Here is a 21618-nt window from a genome sequence, read left to right as displayed (position 1 = left end):
AGTCTGTCCTCCTAATATTTGTTTCCAACATATGACTCAGTTGCGTGCCTCTGTACTTGATATGAAAGATCTATGTCTCTTTTGAAGAGAGAGGGCACAACAACATTTTGAACTTCAAGATGGGGTTGTGTTTACATTTTAAATATTGTTAAGAACAATTCTGAGGTGATTACGCCAAGTTGGTTTTGCGTTTGCCTTGGCTACACCTCCCGTGTAGTTTGAGCAGATGTCTAATCTCTTCGTGGCTACAAATTCGAGACAATCAGGACCCAATTTCACGATTTCAAAAGTGCTTTGTATCAAATAATGCAGAATGTCTATGACATAAACTTTCGACAGATGAGGTGTAACATGTAGAATCGGCGGTTAGAAAACAGCAGGACAGATGTGAAAAACAGCACAGCACACAATGTTTAACGAAGACTTCACACCAAGAGAGAGCACATTGTGGGAATCACGAGCCTCTTTATTTCAAAATCGAAAAGCGCGGTGCGCGAGAGTACAGTGGGAAAAGTCAGTTTACAAAGTAGTCTTATGAGTCATCCTGTAAGCTTGGTGTACATGGGGTTTGTTCTTCTTTCTTCAAAGTGTTTATGTTTGGTCGCCCTGCAATAGAAAGAAAATAGAATCTGTTAGTACATTATACATGGCAATTTCAACTCCGTTACACCGCTCCCTCACCTAAAGAGGCACTGTCCTCAGTGCCTGGTCTCGGACATGGATATGCTGTCCCTCCTTCTGATGGTACCTCATAAAACGTAGTGGCAGGTGGTGGATTGGTGAACTGGGCATCCGAGGAAACTGTCATCCGATCTGGCTTTATTTGGTTATAGTGTACAGTTATCACGTCATCCTGGGGTCGTTGCAAGTTACGTAATACGAACGAAGTGAGGGATCAGATGAGGACGATTTCAAAGGGGCCTTGCCAGGGCTGATGAAATTTACTGCAACTCCCTGATTATGTCATGGGATGACGTAGCCAAACGCGATCACTGACCGTATACACTGGTCCCTGCACCCGACGATCGTACATGTCCTTTTGATGTTCACTAGCTTTGTGCAAATTGATGTTGACCAAGCAGTATGCATAAGCCAAGCGGTTACGGAGAGTACGTATGTACGGTACCTGTTCTTGTTCTTCGCAGGGCAACAGGGGCGTCTGTATCTCCACCGGTAGGCGTAATTCGTGCCCGAATAATAAAATAGCGGGTGAAAACCCGGTGGAACCATGTACCGATGCACGATATGCTAAAAGACACTGAGGAAGCACATCATCCCATAACTCCTGCGACGATCTGCTCCCAAACGCCTGCAATATGGCTTTAATACTTCTGTTTGTTCTTTCCACCACCCTGTTACCTTCTGGGTGATACGCAGTGGTGCGTGTCTTCCTGATTCCTAATAGCTGGCATATCTCGGCGATGAGGTGACTTTCAAAGGCTGGACCTTAATCGGAATGAAGTGAGAAGGGGGCGCCATAGCGGGAAACCCAATGATCTATGAAAGCTCGAGCAACCATAAGGGCGTCTTGCTTGGGAATGGGTACTGCTTCGTACCATTTAGTAAAGCAATCTACCATAACTAGGATGTAGCGATTCCCTGTCTTTGTTGTTGTCAATGGTCCCATGATATCTATGCGGACCCCTGGTGTGGTCCTGTGGTCACCATCGGAGTTAACGGTACACGAGGTGTCTGTTGATGCGATTTGAAACGGCAGCACGTGTTACAATTTTTGCAAGATTGCACTACATCTTCATGTATGGATGGCCACCAAAAGCGCTGGCGGACAGTGTATTCAGTCCTTCGTTCTCCTGCATGACCAAGTTCGCGGTACACCTGCTCCACAATGCTCTCAACTTTTATCCGTCGTACTAGAGGTTGTCTCGCTTCGTAAATTAAGAATAACGTGTCACCATATAATTTCAGGTTGCTCCATTTGGTACAAATACGACGAGCTGTTAATGATTGATCCTTTAACTCTTTCATGGATGGTTTATTGTTTCCCTGTAACTGTCTTTGGTATATAATCTGCATATCTGGGTCTGCTGCTTGCAGGGAAGGCCAATCAATCTCTGGGGCTGTGCTAAGAATTGCATTAACAGTACCTGCTGTTTGAAGTATGCGGGAAAGAGTGTCTGCGTTTGTATGTCGGCTTCCGGGTCGGTACTCGCATGTGAAATCTAACTCTTGCAGTCGTTCTTGCCAGCGTGCCACTTTCCCCTCTGGTTCGCGGAAGGAGCGGAGCCATTGCAATGCACGATGGACTGTGCGTACACGGAAAGGTTTAACCAGTAAATAATGGTGGAAGTGTTGTGAGAATTTTACTAATGCTAACATCTCTCGAAGCGTTGTTGAATATCTTGATTCACTCTTATCCAGTTGACGGCTAGCGTACGCAATGACTCTTTCTTGCCCATCTCGATCTACTTGTGATAGAACTGCTCTAATAGCCGAGGAGCTAGCATATGTATGAAGTATAAATTCGCCGCTGCCTGCTAAGGTATCCGGGGCGGTCAATATGGGTGGAGAGCTTAATCATGTCTTCAAAGCATCGAACGCCTGTTGACACTCTGCAGTCCATGAACGGTGCCAGGAGAAACGTACTGCGTTGGTTGCTTGGGTTAGCGTGCTACACCAGAATGGTTCGTATCCAGAATCTGAAAATTGCGTTCGCAGGGATCCGGACCAGAAACGCTGCAGACGTAGGACGAAACCAGATTGAGCCTCAAAACCAGGTGCGACCAGAATAACCACGTTGGGGACCGAATGTATACCATACGTGTTTGGAGCCAGGGAGATCGACTGAGTGCGTTGACTAGAGCGTGGGTGATCACGCAAGCTTTCGCCAGGGTTGACTGAAGTCAACGACACCAATACGGCGATCGCCGGGATAAATAAAAAAAATCAAAGAAAAAGAGAAAAGTGTAGCATGCGTGTAGTATAGAGATAGAGTCCAATACCGTGTCCGTTGTCGGTTGTGAGGTTAGTGGCGAAAACGTACGGGTAAGCCCGCTCTGCGACCGGGACCTGAGACGGTTGTCTCGTTTGTACCTCGTAAGACTGCAGTCTCATCCGGAGTCAAGGGCGGCGTGGTCTGCTGGTTTGGACGTGAGACTGAAGTCCTGTCCGTAGACGGTGCAGATGACACGTGCTGTAGACTGGGATGTGAGAATGAGGTATCGGGTGTATCTAGCGTGGGATCCGGAGTGGATGTGGAGATCCCGCTAGAAGATTTGGTGGGTCTAGCATTGAGTCTCGGCTTATCAGGTAGAGCAATGTCATCGACGTGTGTTGGCTTGAGACGATCAATGCTGACTACCTCGACGCGGCCATGTCGATCAACCGTGAAGGTCTTTTCGTGAAGGGAAATCACGTGAAAAGGGCCTTCGTAAGGCTCTTGGCTCAGATTGACTGTAAGCTGTCGTGTGTCATAGATAGGAATGACTAAGCCATTCGCAGCGCGTAGTCGAAGCATCGTAGCTTGAGATTTACTGTAACCAACAGGTACGACAGAAAATTGGGCACCTGTATCCACTAGGTACCTAGCGCTAGTGCGATAATCGTGCACGTAAAATAAGCTGCCAACCTGAGGTGAAGGTCCGGTGAGTACGCCCGTATTTACTCGCCGACTCGGGAGTGTCCTGCCTTGTATGAGCAGGGAACTCGACAATGGCGGGCACCGGCCCCGGAGGCACGGTGGAACCAGCACCAACCTGAACTCGCTTCCGAAGCCGCCTTTTGGCGTGGTTTGGAAGATAGCCGCTTAGGGCGAGTTGCTACGGATTTACGGGAACCTGGCCTGGGTCGGAGGACGTAGGGTTCTGGCACCTTAGATCGGTCTCTGAAGCTGAGACGGGTGTGGATACACTTATTCCTGTCCCCATGAGTCGTAGGTTGACTAGCATCGAAGTCAGTGTTTGAGAGTGATAATGAGGCAACTACGTAGTTATTTTGGATGCTAAGCCGTGCCAGGATCTCATCTGCTATGAGGGCCACCTTGTTGAGTGGAATGTCCTTGAGGAGAGCCGTAAGGGCTGGTTGGATACTAGCTGGTAGAGATTCGAGCCACAATTTTTTGACAATCTCTGAGTCAGCTGTCGTATTTCCCGCAAGAGATTGCAGGCGCGTGAGATGGTGTCTCAGTTTAGCATCACCCATGGGGTGACGTGCTAACAAGGCCCTCACTCATTCCTCTCTTGAGGGGAGGAAGTGTCTAAGGATTGCTTCCTTGAGACGATAGTAAACGTTTGGTACGTGTGAATTGAGGACAACTTCACGAACAGCGGTTAAGTGATCCCCAGGTAAAGATTTCAGAGCATAGGCATATTTTTGCCGTTGGTTCGTTATGCGGCAGATCTAGAATTGAGATTCCAGTGCCGCGATCCAAACTTCTGGATCGTGAGGGATGAATGGAACCGATCGAAAGCTAATTGCCTGTACTTCCGAGTCTATTATATTAATATTATTCTTATCTTTATCAACCATATTAAGTTGTTACTAGAATATTATATACTGAAAAGTATCAATAGGAATACGTGCAACAGAAGTGGATAGATAAATAATAGACTCATCGTTTTGATCTTGTTTGAGAGATTTGCCGAATTTGAATTGCGTTCGAAGAGTTGGCTCACCAGATGTAGATGGCATCGAGTCTCAATTGACTATGATCACCACTACAGTAAGATTACGCGCCAAAATCGACTTGGTTCCTTCGCTAGCTCGTAAACCAAAAGGCTGTAACTGGTTCAGATAAAGTATATTCATTGGCGACCTCGTGGTATCGAAAAAATACAGAGATGTGCCGACGAGAACAGGCAAAAAGGCAGAGCGTAAGAAAGTTCGAACGGACAAGGTGGGCGACCGAACGAAAAGTGATTTTGATACGGTTAAACAACAACGAGTATAATAAAACAATCACTGGTACAATTGGTTATAATGATAATTGTTTCCATTATACCAATCGCGTTCTTGTCTAGAAGAGCAGGTCACTACAACCCTGGGCGATACATTAGGTTTGCGTGGAAACGTCGAGTTTAAATCCACCTTTGAAATTGTATAGGGTGACTTGAAACCGCTCGAGGTCGTGCGCTGAACATCCTCACAAACTTCGTGCTTCAATGATATCAGTTTTAAATGATTTCAGCTTAATGCATCCTATTCTATGATTTATGCCTCTTACCCTATACGATGTTTACCACCAGAAAGTTAATCGTTATTTAAGGATTTTTCCTACCGAATTTCACGTTTTAGGGGTAATTTGTCTTTTCTATTCATGAATTGATCCGCTTATATCTAATATTCCATGTAATTTGTGCAGCAATATATCTATTCTAAAATGTTGAGTGGTAGTTGTCAATTTAATATGTGATGGTATTTGAAACAAATTTTCAGAGTGTTGCAGATATCGTTACCGTTGCAATCATTGGAAACTTCGGAATTACTTAGCTTTCTGGTAATTATTATTTCATTTAAGTAAAACTTCATGAAAATCTATCGCAGGTATTTCGGTTTGGGTAATAATTTCTCATATGTGATTATGCTAAGTGCAGCTGTGGATATTATACGAAAACACCAACATGTAAGATGGTTGTTTCCGAAAGTATTTATAATTTGTCTCAGTGAAGCCATTTTTGACGGGAATTTATTTGTTAAAATACTTCGATCATTAGATTGTGTCCAACCTCTTCCGTCTATTTCAGCCTTAGTATTTAGTATCGTAATGCCTCACAATCCGAAATTATATTGCAAAGCCGTGTATGTAAATCTGTTGCACTATCTTCTTAGCTAAATTTTGGCTTGGTGGGGGATGACAAAGTTTGTATCCATTTTTTAGCGCTTTTCGTGTAAACATATAAGCCTTCACGTGTTCATGAGGGCTAGTGATCCTATCCAGTTGTTTAGAATTAACTTGATTGAGTGGGGTTTAAACCTGGGATTATTACGCCTTTGATCCGTTACACACCATTAAATCCGAACTGGCAAGAAAGTTAGTTAAAACTATTCCGCATAAAGATTTGATTATTAGCGAAGTTATTTCCTTTTGATTGCCCTAACTAGGGTTATTCAGTTCGGTCCAACTGGTTCGAGAACACTAATGACGTTGGCTCAAAACGCATATTCCGCAATAACTGTTGAATCAAGTGTTTAATAAAAGTGTCATGGAATTTACTTTAAATTATTGACAGAGGTTGGTCGATTAGGTTAATTTTTTTAGTTAATCCTTTTAGCATTATAGCGGACTTTTCCAGCAGTATGACGCAAAAGTTCCCACTCACGCCTAAATAAACCCGAAAGCTTCGTAACTACTCAGTTACTACTTTTCCATGTAGTTACAGTAAGATATATGAACTATGTATTGGATCTTCTTCACCCGTTGGAAATAATACCTGTTAACTGATTTTGAATCAACGTTCCATTTTTTATCCTTTCATTACATAGTCGCAGATCGAATTTACTACGAACATCAGTACATATCACATAAATTGTACAGAGATTGGGACGGGGGTATGATTTTTGTTGTTTTCAACTCTTTCTTATAGAGTGTCCTGCTGGCAGATATACTTCCAAGTATGATTTTCAAGTTTATTTCCCCATTATTTATACAAAAACTTCATTTCCAGTAAGTTCTCTCTTTAAATCAGTTTAACCTTGACTTATCATTCAATTTCCTGGAACATGTAAAATAATCCATAGTCTACCGTGATCATTGTGTAATAACAATCACCATATTTGTCCAGTCAAGTTGCGTTCATTAGTCTGAGCGACATGAGATCACCTGAACCACCTACAAGAGGTTAGTTATGGCAGGAATAGCCTATCGATAACGTCTCAAACTATCAGGTTGGTTGAGCATCAATGCTCTTAAGGTTGCAAACGAACCTTGTTGACAAGCTCCAGTTACCATTATCACTATCTGGAGTTTCTTACCGACTACTTTCAATCAGTTAAAATCTTAGTGAGAGCCATTATAGTGTTTGTCAAGATTGCATTAACTATTACAGTTGATGTATGATAAAATATTAGTTTAGAATATTATGTTTCAGTATCCAGTAGCTGTAAGCTTTCGCCAATTATGGTAATCACATTAAATTTCTGTCAAATCTAGTTTCGATTCAAAAAGTAACATTTAAGTTTAGCAAATTCTTTCGAAACTGCTTGATTTTTACATTTTATAGTAGGTTAGATAATTTCTACGTAAGTTGCGTGTTAGGGGATATTTACTTTTAACAGCCTGCCGATTTTTTTTTTAGCTTCAAAATTTTATGCGCTGTCCTACTGGCCATTAATAGTTTTTTGATGGTTTCATTTTCTCAGTCTTTCTCTACGAGTCTTTTTGGTAAGCATTTTCGGCTTAATGTGATCAGTTTAATGTTTATTTCTTTCGGATCTGGGATCTGAGCTAAAGATCATGTAGGGAACATAATTCGCAGTGGTTTGCCTTTATTAGCCCTACTTTAATCATAACTTACTGAAACTACTGATAATAGTATTACCCTATTGATCAGTTGAGTAATATCAATGAAAAAAGTACTTATGTTAATTATTTGATGTATCGTAAAAGTGTTTTGAAACAATGTATTAATAAGGAACAAATCGACAAACTGAAATTGCTTTGTTTCCAAGGGTTGTTGTTGGAATCCTCCGATTGTGATGCTAAAAATTGCAACGGATCAGTCTCCGTGCATCCTGAGCTTATCGCCTCCATGTTTCCATCTAATCACTAGCTTTTTTTAAAGTTTGGTAGTGGCTAGCATTGGGATCCAAGACAAAATAGATGTGCTATATTAATTCATACGTTAGTACAATTTATGTAAATCCTTTTCTGGAAATGTATATCAGTTGCTTATATTGTATAAAGTGTATCTTGTAGTGAATGCGATTTTTATGAGATTAAATGTAATGAACGCGTCTAGTATTCTATTTATGTATGCAAATAGTGAGTGTAAATCGTGGTGTAATCTGTAATAATGATGAGTGAAATAGATTAATAATAAATAATTAAACCGACTAGAAACTGTCATTTCTTTTCTATGATCTTAACTCATTGTTAATTGATTCCTTTCTTTCTGAAAAATATTTCTAGGGATTGTTTCTGCAAGTTTATCTTCAGGAATTGGAGACGTTACTTTCTTAAGCATGGTAGCTTTTTTTGACAAGTATGCTAATCAGCTTTCGACATTGTATCTAATTGATTTTCTTTGACTAACGACTTCTTAGTGGGTCATTTTTGCGAGGTGGGATCGTAAACATTTCTGTCAGCCCTTGTTTACTTGACCTTAGGACAGATAGTAGCTCCAGAAGGCTTTGGGTTGTCTATTTATATTCCATATTTACCTTATTTTTTATTTTATTTAGACACTTAAACATTGATGCAAGGAGGCACCAAATATATATGCACTAAATCATTCAATTTTTGTGTGAGCTGAAATACTGCTCGGGTGCCCAAACCGAAGCAAATGGTTTTCTTAGGGGGGCCACACCTTGAGCCTTTCACCTGGAGGTCTAATCCACAAGATAGTGGAGCAACTGTGGGAGTTGCAGTCCCATGGTATCCGGTGACCAACAATAGTTTCATACTCCATTCATTCCTTGAGGATCTTGGAGTTCATATGCACCATTGGTTTGGATTCAATGTTTTCCAACTCCTCTCGGTGGATCTTCATCATCCACCAACCCGGTTAAAACACCCAACATTCGCTTTTCGCCCTCTCAAGTTCATAAACAACAATAATGTCACGAGAAGGTAGTGAGTAGGACCTGTGTAGCAGTGGTTATATGCATGTGGCCATGTGAGAGCATTTTGAGAGAGTAGACCCTCCCCACTCCCGACCTTACCAGGGTGTTAGCAAGTGCAAGTCTTGTTGAAGTTGCGTTAAAATCACGTCTTGTATCTTGTATATTAATCATCCAAATGGTATTTCCTCAGTCTTATTACCCTTTGTACTAGTAATGACAAATTTTAAACTGAATTAAAATGCTTCGTTTTACATTTCATTGAGATTATTGTATATCAAGGTCCATCGGCCATTCCACGTTAAAAAGTTACAGATTTCTGATATTTGTCAAAATGCTATAGTTTTTCATAGTCCACTCCACACATTCCATCTCGATTAAGAAATCCAGTAGGTAATATACTTTGCTTTTGATGCCTGTTCAAAACCTAGTTCATAATTGGTAAGAACGGTAGATTGACTTAACATTGAGTAAAGTGACCAGTGTTACGTGTGCCTAGACTTTAGTGGTAGTTGAGTTCTATTGATCGAATTGCAGTTTGGCTACTAGTAGCGTACGTAATTAGACATCACCTACACCTCTTGTAAGAAGTTATTCGAGGCTGGAATAGCTCACTAGTAACATTTTAGACTGTGAAGATGGATGACATGTATTCATATCTCGAATGAACATCTGTTCCCTCAGGGTCTCAGGTAAACCTTGTTGATAGACCACAACCATCACGAAACCTAGTTCTAGAGTTTCTTACTGACTACTTTCAGTCAGTTAACATCATAATGTAAACCATTGATATAGATTAGATTAACTGTTGCGGTTGACTTGTAAAATCCACTCGTTTGAGACTACGTTTAATTTTCTGACATAAGTCGTAATGGACTGTAATGTTAGTGTGGTGACAAAATTTTGGCCTAACATTCATATCATAATTCATTGAAGATTGCGTGACCTACAAAACTGATTTCATTTACTCCTCTATGATATCTAATCATGTTTATTTTCTTGTTAACAGTTTGCGTATAAGGAAGTTATCCTATTGGGTGAAAACACCTATTTTGCTCGCTAATAATATTATCTGTAATGTCAGCTCGTGCTGGGATTTGCAATAATAACCCAGTATTGTGAGCTGTTATCATACTATTACATTTCATCTGTCGATCAAGATTCTTTTCGTTCATTTAACAATTTTTAAACGTCTTTTACATAGAGTCATAAACACGAATGTAATCACCTAGTTAATTGATTGCATTACAAACTTATAGGATTTTATCTACTCTAGGAATTCTATACACCTTAGTCTCATTAACCACCTAATCAATTATTCTGTGTTTGTATTCAGATTTTTCACTGATCTCTTATACAAAATACATTATTTTATAATTTCATCGGTACCTGATGTGAAGTAATCGACGATATTTTTTTTCAACTTTGTTTCGGGGGTGGGGTGGGGCGAACCCTTCTCTAGATCTTGTATTTCGGCTTGGTCATGTGGAACTGGTGCAGCCGGTCTAATTGGTTCACTTTATTATGTTGGCTTGACATCAGTAACAACACCGGAAATTACATTATGTATTGTTATTGTGGTTCCATGTACTACATTGTTAGTGTAAGTTGTTATATGGTTATTTTATATTAAGATAACTCACAAATTTTCTGAATTACAAACGATCGAAAAATGTCTGTTCATGCAATTGAGATTTACATGTACTTTGAGAGAGCTTTCTTAAAACACTGATAATGATCTACTTTGTGAGATTGACTTCTTAAAATAGGAATTCAGGAAAAGCTTGATATTCGAAGAAGTCAACATTACGGTACAATAATTCTTTTTATACACAGCAACAACTTTGATCTTGGGATGCGGAACAAAAATAGTGGATCAAAAACTAAGGTGACTAGATAAATAATAATATGTGCTGAAACGAGTTTATCGAAAACTTTATTTGTTAGAACTACCATTTATTAACAAAAGCAATACAAAACTACATAATTTAAGGCCTGTCTAGCAGTAGTTTGGAAGGGTCTTTCATATCACTTTCTGTTAAAATCTGTTTATTACTAAAAGGTAACAAAAGTTGAACTCCCTCTCTTTTCCTTTATAAAACGCTATCTAATTAGTCCAGTAGAAATAATAAAAATGTTAATAAAATACATCCGATGCCGTTGTTGTTTAATGGTTGAAGTGTTCAATTTTCGGCCACTAAACCACTGGTTAGAATCTCGCTCTATCTTCTTTTATTTGGACGACCGGGTAGTATCATTTGCTTTCAATACACTTCGAGTACGACTCTAGGCTAATTACAAAAATTTATACCTGATAAATGAGTTGCGAATTCCGTTGTATATGCACAATGGAACGGTTGTTTGATGCTTTTCTCTGTCTACGTTCAATCGTTGTACAAACGTTTCTGACTTTCTTTGAAGTTATTGTTACTACTGTAGTGAACGAAAACTCTGGTATGATAAAGCAGTTTATTATTTTATGAAAATCACACATTCCCTTTGCAAAATATAAAAATCATACATGGGGTACATCATTTGCACACCTTCCTTCAATTGTCCTTTACATACTCCATCATTCTCCTAATTCTGTCGCTATTCCGATTGCTCCCCGTCTTCCTTCTTGCTCTTTTTATTTCAGTCTTCTGCTGGTAAGCATTCCACTGCATACAATTTATATCAGTTCACATAAGAGGCTCACACCACACTATTACACATCTCGCCTTTATACATTTAGTTTAGCCAAAAACTGAGTACACAAATATGTTATTGATCATTGAGTTAATTAATTGGCTACTACGCATATACAGAATATATAGCGTAAATACTATTGTTAGGTACTAAATTACTTTATTGTTCGTCTGTTACGTCACATTTGATCTATTATCTGCGTACATTTAGTTTAAAGTCAAAAATATATGACACCATTATACGATATCTATCTTATTTGTTTCGTTTTTTTTGCCGAAAAGTAATCGTCTATCATTTGATTGTATCGATGTAATGTAACCGAAATAGTCAGTTGTTCCTGGATTTCAACTTTAATGAGGTCAGCAACTGGATTTAGCGTCCTTTTATATTGAGAAATCATCGAACATCTCAATGCATTTTTAGTTCCAAGTTTGAATTAAACATTATAAGTTATATATAGTTGCCGCCAACCACCTAACATCTATTAGACGTAACTACCGTAACTAAGGAATTCACTGTTAAGGAGAGCAAAAACAAATATTGGTGCAGAATAATGTAAATCCATTTTCGTTAGGTTCTCATCAGCTGTTTACAACCCATAATATTTTAAAATCAACTTAAATTCCAAGGTGATTATATAAAAGGGTCAATCAACATAAGACTAAAAACTGCATTGATAAGAGCTTATCCTGCAGGTAAACTGATTATCTTGTCCAAAACAACATGTTTAACACAAAGATCGATAGATATCCCTTACATGTTGACATCAACTGTGTATCCAGATTAACATGTATCTTCCGAAGCAGTTACACTAGTAGGACAGAATAGGGAGTCTATGTCTGATTCAAAGAATATATTCCAAAAAGTCTGAGGTCAAGTGGATTAAAAGCATTCAGCAGTGCCATCTCGAGACATCTTGATACTGGATATCAGGTGAATACATTGAAGTCTTTCAAGGTGAATAATAAAAAGTCGAACTCCAATCTTCTGAAATTCGCCTAAGCGATAGCGATCAAACGTCTAAAACCAGATCTTTGTGTCCAAAAAGAAGCAGTAATAAATCTTTCTTTGCCCTGGTAACATTACATTTTTTTACTGCATCATTCATTATATCAACTCTTTCTGTCATTTTTCTTCAATTAACAACTGACTGATTTCAATTCATATCTTTATTACCATTGATGTGTTTCCAGTTACTTCATTACACAATCATCTAATGCTTGTCAACCCTAACATTTTTTAACCAATAGTTCGATGTTCTGGAACGTTCCCTCTCACACTTTATTTAGAACAAGAAAAATTACTATGACCTAATTGACTCTATTGGAATCTTCGCTACGTCTCTAATCACCTTCATATTTATAAGCATGTCATTATCTGTAATAACTTTAAGTTCAAAATATTATAGGTTGTAAGCAGTTGATGAGAACTTAACTAAATAAAATGGATTCTTGCTATTCTGCACCAATTTTTGTTTGGAATTTATTATTATTGATAATCAGCACATTAGTTTTTCTATTTCATATGGTTCTACATCTATCGATTAGACAGTGTGATATTGATCACTGAGATAGTTGATTTGGTAGTGGTGTACACTACATTGGAAATAAAATCCCGGAGTGCAATGTGAATCCTTTTTAGTAAGGGGATTGTGAAATTTCCATATGAAGTGGAAATGTGGCGTAATCACTCAATGTCACTACATCCCGCTGTTTACTTACAATCGTATGACAGGAAGAATAATAATTTTCAGCAGTTTTAGTTTTAAGGATACATTATCAGTGCGATGAACATGTTGATGGTTAGGAACATCAAAAAGTAACCGTTTTATAAATGATTATAGTAAGCATAGTAATAATTACAAATTACGAACAATTTTCCTTTAGGTATTTCTTCGTTCTAGACAGACCTCATCATGAAAAATTTCGACTGTGTTTCAACCCTATGGTTTCATCGAACAATTCCACAATGTCAACAGAGAGGATAAATACGTTAGTAACTAGTGATGAGTCAGAGCACAGTAAGTTCCAAAAGTATTTTTATTTATTATTTTAACTACTCGTTAAGAAAAAGTAGTTAGGTGTGAATTAATAAAACGTGTGCATTTCAGAATTTACAAAATACTAGTAGGTACAGCCTACAGAAACTATATATTCAGCGTACTTCTTACTGATGATCATTAAAAAACATTTCTTGGATTTCTCGGATTTCACAATTTTTGGACATCACTGGAATATTTCTTAGCTATTCAATGATTTTACTTTGTACAAGCAATATTTTTCATATTTTGTTTAATAGCAATCACTTACATCATCTTCCGTTTAATATATGTAGTTTCTTTCTCTTCCTACAAATGTATGTCATAATGGTGACTTAGTTGAGGTTGTAAATGACAGTGAGGTAATCACTCATTCTGATGGGTATATTCAACTGAGAAATGAAGATGACATGGTTTATCATGACAGTTCACAAATTCCGAATAATTCATCTCTACCTGTTCTAAATCAGCAACAACCTACATGGAAAATAAAACTACAGTTGTTGAAGGTGGGCTTTTTTTCTAACATTTATTTGATATAAATGTATTTGTAACAGTATGCTCTTGAATAGGAATTGATCCTCAGCAGTGAAAGATCATGGGTCATGGATTGATTGGAGTTAGACATCAACACCGTTGGATTCTGACTTAGTGGTCTTGTAGTGCCGCGATTCGTTAATCGTTTACTTCGATAGCCGTATAATGCTAATCTTAACGGTGCGTAAAATCAGAAGACAAAGGATAGCAGCAACTACAGTTTATTGTCGAATAACTCAGGTCAGAAAACTAACAACACCTGAGTGAATATTAACGAGCGAGCGGCAAGCGACAGAGCGAGTGAACAGGCGAACAAGCGAAGGAAACGAACAAGCAGCAAGCGAGCGAATAGCAAGCAATTACATAGGTAATTTATAGTCAGATTTAATAAGGGCACAGCAAAGCAAAACAAAGGCTGATAATAATATTTGCGTGCGTACATATATGGGGAGGAGTATGAGTCATCGAATGATATTTAAGCAGTCAACATTTTGGATAGAGCGTCATGTGCTCTAGTGGTATAGCAGTGCAAAGAATATGCAAATGACGATGTCTGTTAAGTAAGTTAATAAAAAGGGCTTAACCGAAATTGACCACAATCGATATTGATTGTAGGATGGTTGCTATAGTCTACAGCTTAAGCGTCTGAGTGTGAGATCGAAGGTCTGAAGCTCGATTCCAGCGTGTCGGGTTGTAGAAGCGCACTGCCGAAGAGTCCCATACTGGGGCAAAACGGGCGTCTAGAGCTTCCAGGTTTTCAATAGTGGTCTAGCTTAGATCGACTCGTGAATTTGACTGTAAAAATACTACAATCCCCACAAATCGTTATACTAATAATAATCATGTGCACATTAGTTACTAGCTTCAAGATGGATCTCCTGGAGTTCTAGTTAGAAGCTGTGACTAGTGGAGTCCAATACGTGTTGGGTGTGAGACAGTTATCCATCTCAGACAATGGGTTAAGGGTTGCGCATCCATTCATGGATCGATTGAAGTTAGACATTAATTTTTATTTCTTGAATGCACATACACCCTGATACAACTCTTCAGCAAAATTGATCTGTTTTACATAAAATTAAAAGATAACATTGATAAAAAATAAAGGGAGATGGATCAATATAACTGAAGAAGTTAGTGAGTGACAATAGTGTTTAAAAAAAGATACAGTTCAGTTAACAATGCAACCAAGAAAGAATTCTCTCAGTTATTGAAGTACTTCTCAATTTTGTGAAGAATACCAGACAAACCATGGTAGGATTCCCACTGAACTTTGTTCTGATCTATGTATGACACTAGATTGCATCATCCCTAGGACTTCAACTAAAGTGGTGATGATGATCTGATTAATGTTAGTCCTATTCATCTATCTTTTAGACTTTAGTGTCATTTTATTGGCTGAGCCCTTCTCTTTTTCCGCTCATTGTCAGCGACGGAATAAGGTGTTCATTTTTCGGGTGTTTTTTGGCTCTCTAGTTGATGGCTAAAAATGTTTGTATTTATAGAAATAGAAAAAAGAAACATCTTTTTCACAATTTTTTGTAACGGCCTAAATTTTCTAAAAATGTAACTTTATATATATATACATATCACACACTTAGAACCTGTGTGTATGCACATCGGTTCAAGTTGCCATATCCTATTAGCACAGAGATATCAAGTTGTCAGACGAAATCCCAGAATAGAAGGTGTAACAGTATTAGCGGTATTAAGAAAGATTAGGCATTGACGGTGCGACTTGGGAAGAAAATATAAATTGGTGAAATAAAAACGAAGAAAGTTATGAGGAATTTAGAGTCCCAGAATTTGAGGAAGACAAAGAATGGGTGCACCTGTACCACTATTGCACAGTTCAGTGGCTATATGAACTCAGTAGCTAAGTGGATAACGCGGTAGTGTTTGAAGCAAACGGTACTGGGTTCGAGCCCCGAAGTGTGTAAGAAGTAATTGCGTACGAATGGATTTCTTAAATAAGTCTCTGTACTGTCACACACAGAGTCTTACCAGGACTATACTTAAAACAGGTAACCAATGTATACAGCCGAAAATTGTAATCTGTTTCGAAAATGTAAATATACATATACGATAAACAGAGATGGATAGGGGTTAACAGTGCAATTCAGGACGCTTATTTAGTACCGTTTGGCATTCGTCAACTGAATGTATCTGTATTCCAGAGTTAATGTTCATTTTATCAACCTTTATCGATAAGAGTGAATCAGCCAATAACATTTCAATTAAATGCCCACCACTTGAGACTAATTTAATCCTAGATTGATTATTACTGTAATCCTTTTTATTTAACTGCTAATCATGAGCTGGCGCGCGACAGGAGGTCCTGGGCTCGAACCCTCCGTGCGGGATCGTGGGTGCGCACTGCTGACGAGTCCCATACTAGAACTAGACGGCCGTCCAGTGCTTCCAGGTTTTCAATGGTAGTCTAACACCAATCGATTCGCAACCTCAATCAAAAACTTGATGCTTTATTCATCGGGTTATCAAGTTCAGATAATCACTAGTTTGTGAAATAGATATAAAATTTTGTCTAAATCTGTATTTTCTTGACTCAGGATGATAGTTCTTTGATCAACGGGAAAATAAATTATAATTTGATTCCGATATTATATTTTCTATTCATTTGTCTACTGTTATATCATTGTTATCTCTTTTTTCCTTTAAATTTTCATTCAATATAGGGAATGATTATTTCATTATTTTGTCTAGTTTCAGTATATTTCTTCGAGTATTTAATTAACCAATCATTGGTAAGTAAATTATATCAATGTTTATAAACTATTGATATTATGTAAATGAAATGTATAAGATTTAGTTAATAAAGGTTTTTCAATTATCCCATTGTTGATATTTAGCGCTTTATTTTGAATAGTTCCACGGTGTGGGCAGCCGGGAAGTGATAACTGCTCTCATACTTCTAACAGCACTCACAATCACTGTATTCTCTGCTAATATATGTTCATGTTGTGCGGATCGCCTTAAAATAACTATTTTGTTTTAACTTCTTTTTACAATAGATAGATTTTAGCTGATAATGAATATGTTACGTCCTTGATCTGTCTACCCAGTAATATGCAGAAGAAAAATTTACTCGATATTGGTTAAGGCCTTGAAACAATAGTCTTATGGGCTAGAATGCGTAAGTTGAGAATGTCTTAGGTAAAAGGATAATTGGTTTATAAATTCGAGAGAGAAGACGAGCCAACTGGAACACCACACGGCCTACTTCCTCTTCAAGTTAGTGCACAAACATTTGGGAAAAATACAATTATGTTTAAACTGGGCATCAGGGTAGAAAAATAGAGTACCAAAGGTTGCGTTTAAATTACAATAGCTTCGGAACAGTAAAGGGTATGGAAGTGAATCACATCAAACGAAAGCTTATGCTTTGTAGAATAAACTAGGGATAAATTTAAATATTAGTATTTTACAAACTTTGAATTAAATGAAATAACGTCCCCCAAAAATAGCATCCGTTGTTTGCCATGGCTTTTTTGTTTCTCTGTTCACAGCAGATTACTAAATACTCTTATCATGTTGTTGAGGATTCGTTGGAATAATTTAAACCCTTTATTTGCTACCAATCGTCTAAACATTATATCCATTGAATAAGTTAATGTCTATATGGAATAAATTATTTTTGTTTAAGTATAGTCATTTAATCATTGATCAATGCAATCTTTATGTATAGAATGGAATTTCGTTTATTTACAGTGGATAACAACATCAAGTAAAATAACTGGTCGAATAGTTATAATTTTTACTTATTTTCAGTCACTATCCTTGTTTAGTTATACAACATAACTTAATATCAGTCACAGTAACATAGATGTATTCTTTTACTGTTCTTTCTTTAAATCTGTAATTCATATAAGATATGCCAAGTTTAGTAAATAAACTTTTATGTCAGATCTTATGTTGTCTATTACTTGATTGATTGACTAATATATACTCCAACAAAGGATAAGTTGTCTGAGTTTTCTTTATCAGTGTGTATCTACAAATTCATCTGCTCCTGCGGAGATAGTCATATTTGGTGTACTACCAGGAAACTTAACCAATGACTGAGTGAACATCTCCCAGCTTTGTTTCTAAATGGTTAGACAAAAACAATACATAGTTCTTTCTTGGCACACCTGGTTGACAGTGGGCATATAAAAGATGGAACTGAATCGTACACTCTCGTCATTTCTCATTGCGGTTCAATCTCATCTCCTACTTATAACAGAAGCTATGGGTATTCAAACCCATAAACCCTAGTTTGTGTGTTAAGAATAAATTTGTAACATCCCTGTCCCTGCCTTCTTCAATATATAATCAATTATAAACTTCTCATTACGTAATTTTGATAACGTTTTGTGATTATTATTTTAAAGTCTATTTATCCATATTTGACCTATTTCCTATGTTGAACTATTGACCAGAACTTTTGTTATTTTACCATACTTATCACTACTTTTAGTACTCATGCCCACTTACTATCAATTTGTCCTTTTTCCCCATTATGTGTGGTTAGCTATGCAATCTGTTTCATTGTGATCATTGACTCATAAATTGCCTTGATTGGTTTAATATTTTCATATAAATATTAATGTATATTAGAGCAACGTCTGATGATGATCTAATCGAAAACAATATTCTTCGCTTATATACGTTATTCTGATTGATAGTTTATATTATTCATCTGTCGAAAATTTGTTGAAATTATTAATACTGTCTTCTTTTTCGATTTCCGTGTTTTTTTCAGTTTGAATTACTTTACTTTCAAAATACACGTTTAACTGCTCCAGAACAATATAGATGGTGAGTAAAAATATACGAGGATTTGAGTCGGATTTTTTTCTGGAAGAGATTTCCGTACTACGAAATTAATTCAGTTACCGGATACTTGAGTATAAGCTATACTATAAGTTTAGGAGCTAATGATACTCACCAGTTACCCCAACGGAAGTAATCGTGGTGGGGTTCGAACCTGTGACTTAGTGTCCAGAAGTTGAGCGTCGGACCCATTAGGCCGTCTTCACACCTTGGTGCGACTACCATTTAGCTTGCCAAATTGAAGTTAACTGAGTAATCGGGTCCCGGGTTAGTAATCATTGTTCGAAAGTCGAATGTGTTTTACACTTGGCTACCAATCAGTTTAAGAGTATTGTTTTGTTTTTGTTTATTCCATCGAAAATATTGATCCATTACATATTAATAGCCCCAAAAGTTTGTTTTTTCCAAACAGTTTTTATACACTATTCGCTTAGGAGATATTAGCATGTGTGTAGACGATTTAGTGTCTGCGTTAATTCTGTTTTCACTCCATTTCTTCCTGAACTGACTACCTTTTGCATATTACATTATACTACTTATCAACATTAAGTAAATAACTTTATTTTCAGTTATTTTGAGCACTTTTGATGTAAGCCTAATTTATTATGTTCATTTGGTAAACGTTTACATGAACTTGTGACGTTCAATTTATTCACCATTGTAATCGAAACTCCTTTGAAGTTGTAGCAGTTACTTGCAATTTTTGTGAACTCATTGATTCTCGATTTAAGTTTAACAGGTATCATTTGTGTTCTTAGTCGCCGTTTCGATCACTGTCCAGTGTTGTCGTTTTGATTTAGCTGCTAGTTGTTATGAACGACCTTCAAAAGACGCCAAATTAACCTTGGGAAAACTAAACGTAAATTCTAAAGGGGGTTATAAATTACTGCGAGAAATCAAAATCGGGATTTAGAGTAAGGGTTAGGAATTAGAGTTAGGTTTTTTCCCACGAACTGACAGCAGGTATACTGCCGAAATGCCATTCAGCCGTATGGATAAACAAATTTCGCGCCAAAATTTAAGACTCGCTACCTAATTGGTTCGTCCGTAAGCTAGTCTCACCGCTTATGGTGCTATTTTAAATAATCCCAATATAACCGGTTCAGAAAATGTTTTCCTTGATTATATATTGACCTGATAAACGCTGTAGACACTTTATGAATTGTGGTTTGTAAAATCCTGTATATTTTTTGTATTAGTGGTATCGTATTCTAGTGACTAGTTTTAAGAGATAACTCCATGAGTCCTTGCGAAAAACTTACCAGCGGAGTTTAGTTCGTCCATGTCGAGTATTAAGCAGTTACCTATCAATAACATTGATGAAATTTGTTTGCAAACTATTGTGAATTGATCGAAATTAGATATGCGAATTATTAAAAGCAAACTTAGTGTTTGGTTGGAAAATTTACTGCTAGACCTAAAAATCGTGAGTTCGGTCCTCTCTCGGGTTGTGAATCTTCACCTCCGAGGAGTCCTATACTAGGATTAAATAATTGTCTAGTGCTTCCTGGTGTTCAGTGGTTGCTTATAATCAGTCCGTGATATAAACTATGGAGAGGTAACTAAGTGGTTAGTTCGTTCGACTTTCAGCCACTAAATCGCACGTTTGAGCCTCGCTTCATCTACTTCAGGTTTCTCAACTGAGTAGTATCATTAGTCCTCACAATTCTTGTGGCTCAAAGTCAAGTACCTGGAGAATGAGTTAATTTATTTTTTTGAGGATTCCTCATTTTTGTCTTTTTTCATCAAGATCATTAATTTGTTTTATCGCCGTTATTATTAGTTTTCATATACAATCATATGTGCTTTTGTTATACATATATATGTACGGTCAATGAATCATTTTCGCAGAAGCAAAGCTTGCAATTTTCCCTTCTTTTGTGCTATTTATCTATCTATATTATTATTATTATTAAAGAATGTTAAATATTACCATACCAGTTTAATATTTGATGATCAGTCAGTCAGCTACAACGTAGGAGCAGGCACATATATTCATCGGTCCAAGTTGTCATACCTCGGTAGCATAACAAGATGAACACCGAATTCATAAAAGTAGTCAATTTAGTGATGGTAATATATAAAAGAAAGATTGTACATAAGGATATAGTACAGGAGGAAAGGAAGATATGAAGCAATTTTAATCTCAAGGTTTAAGAGAAGATAATGAGTGTATATACCTGCACCATTGTGATCGATTCTGAGCCATGTCACCTGCTTGATGATGATACCCTGAACAATTATTACTATTATTGCCCAAAGTGTGGTGGTAACGTTTTTATCATTGATTTGTTTCCAGAACTCATTGAAAGTGTTGTTTAAGCTAGAGAAAAATGAATATATTTTGCTTAAAACCCAAATGTACAGTGGTATTACTAGGTCAGGTGGACAATAACGCATAAATATCAAAATATTTTTTAATTGAAGATACAAGCATACATTATGTATTCAGTAAACCAATAGACATACAATAACAATTATCAAATTTAAATGTCACTGGTCATAGATTTTAATTAATATATTGTGTATTATGTAAGACAGATTCTAGTTTAAAATGTATCATTTGACACTTGTATATAAACAAGGCAAACTATTAACCAACTGTAGAGAGTTCTTAATAATTAACTTCTTTTAAGATATGTGCTGTTATCAGAAGGGGTTTTGTGGAGATTTAGTATTTATCATAGTTGAAAGCGTGAGTCAATTGAAGCTAGACCACCATGGAAAACCTGGAAACACTGGACGACCGTTTCGTCTAGCTTCAATTGACCCACACTTTCAACTATGAAAAA

The 21618-nt window shown here is 37.2% G+C and overlaps 1 protein-coding gene across 1 annotated transcript; it reads left to right on the top strand.

The window, feature by feature from the left end:
* Nucleotides 1-5482: 5482 nt before the first annotated feature.
* Nucleotides 5483-18815, top strand: Smp_159270 (putative cln3/battenin; the record flags this gene model as incomplete). Its single annotated transcript, XM_018798194.1, has 4 exons — nucleotides 5483-5578; nucleotides 13756-13968; nucleotides 16690-16758; nucleotides 18756-18815. 4 exons carry the CDS (start codon nucleotides 5483-5485, stop codon nucleotides 18813-18815), a joined length of 438 nt encoding a protein of 145 aa, XP_018653160.1.
* Between the last annotated feature and the right edge of the window lie 2803 nt (nucleotides 18816-21618).

Source organism: Schistosoma mansoni, chromosome 6, assembly GCF_000237925.1.
Source record: "Schistosoma mansoni strain Puerto Rico chromosome 6, complete genome".
Lineage (NCBI taxonomy): Eukaryota > Metazoa > Platyhelminthes > Trematoda > Strigeidida > Schistosomatidae > Schistosoma > Schistosoma mansoni.
The sequence above is the reverse complement of the archived record's forward strand: the minus strand, read 5'-3'. Positions and strand labels throughout refer to the sequence as shown.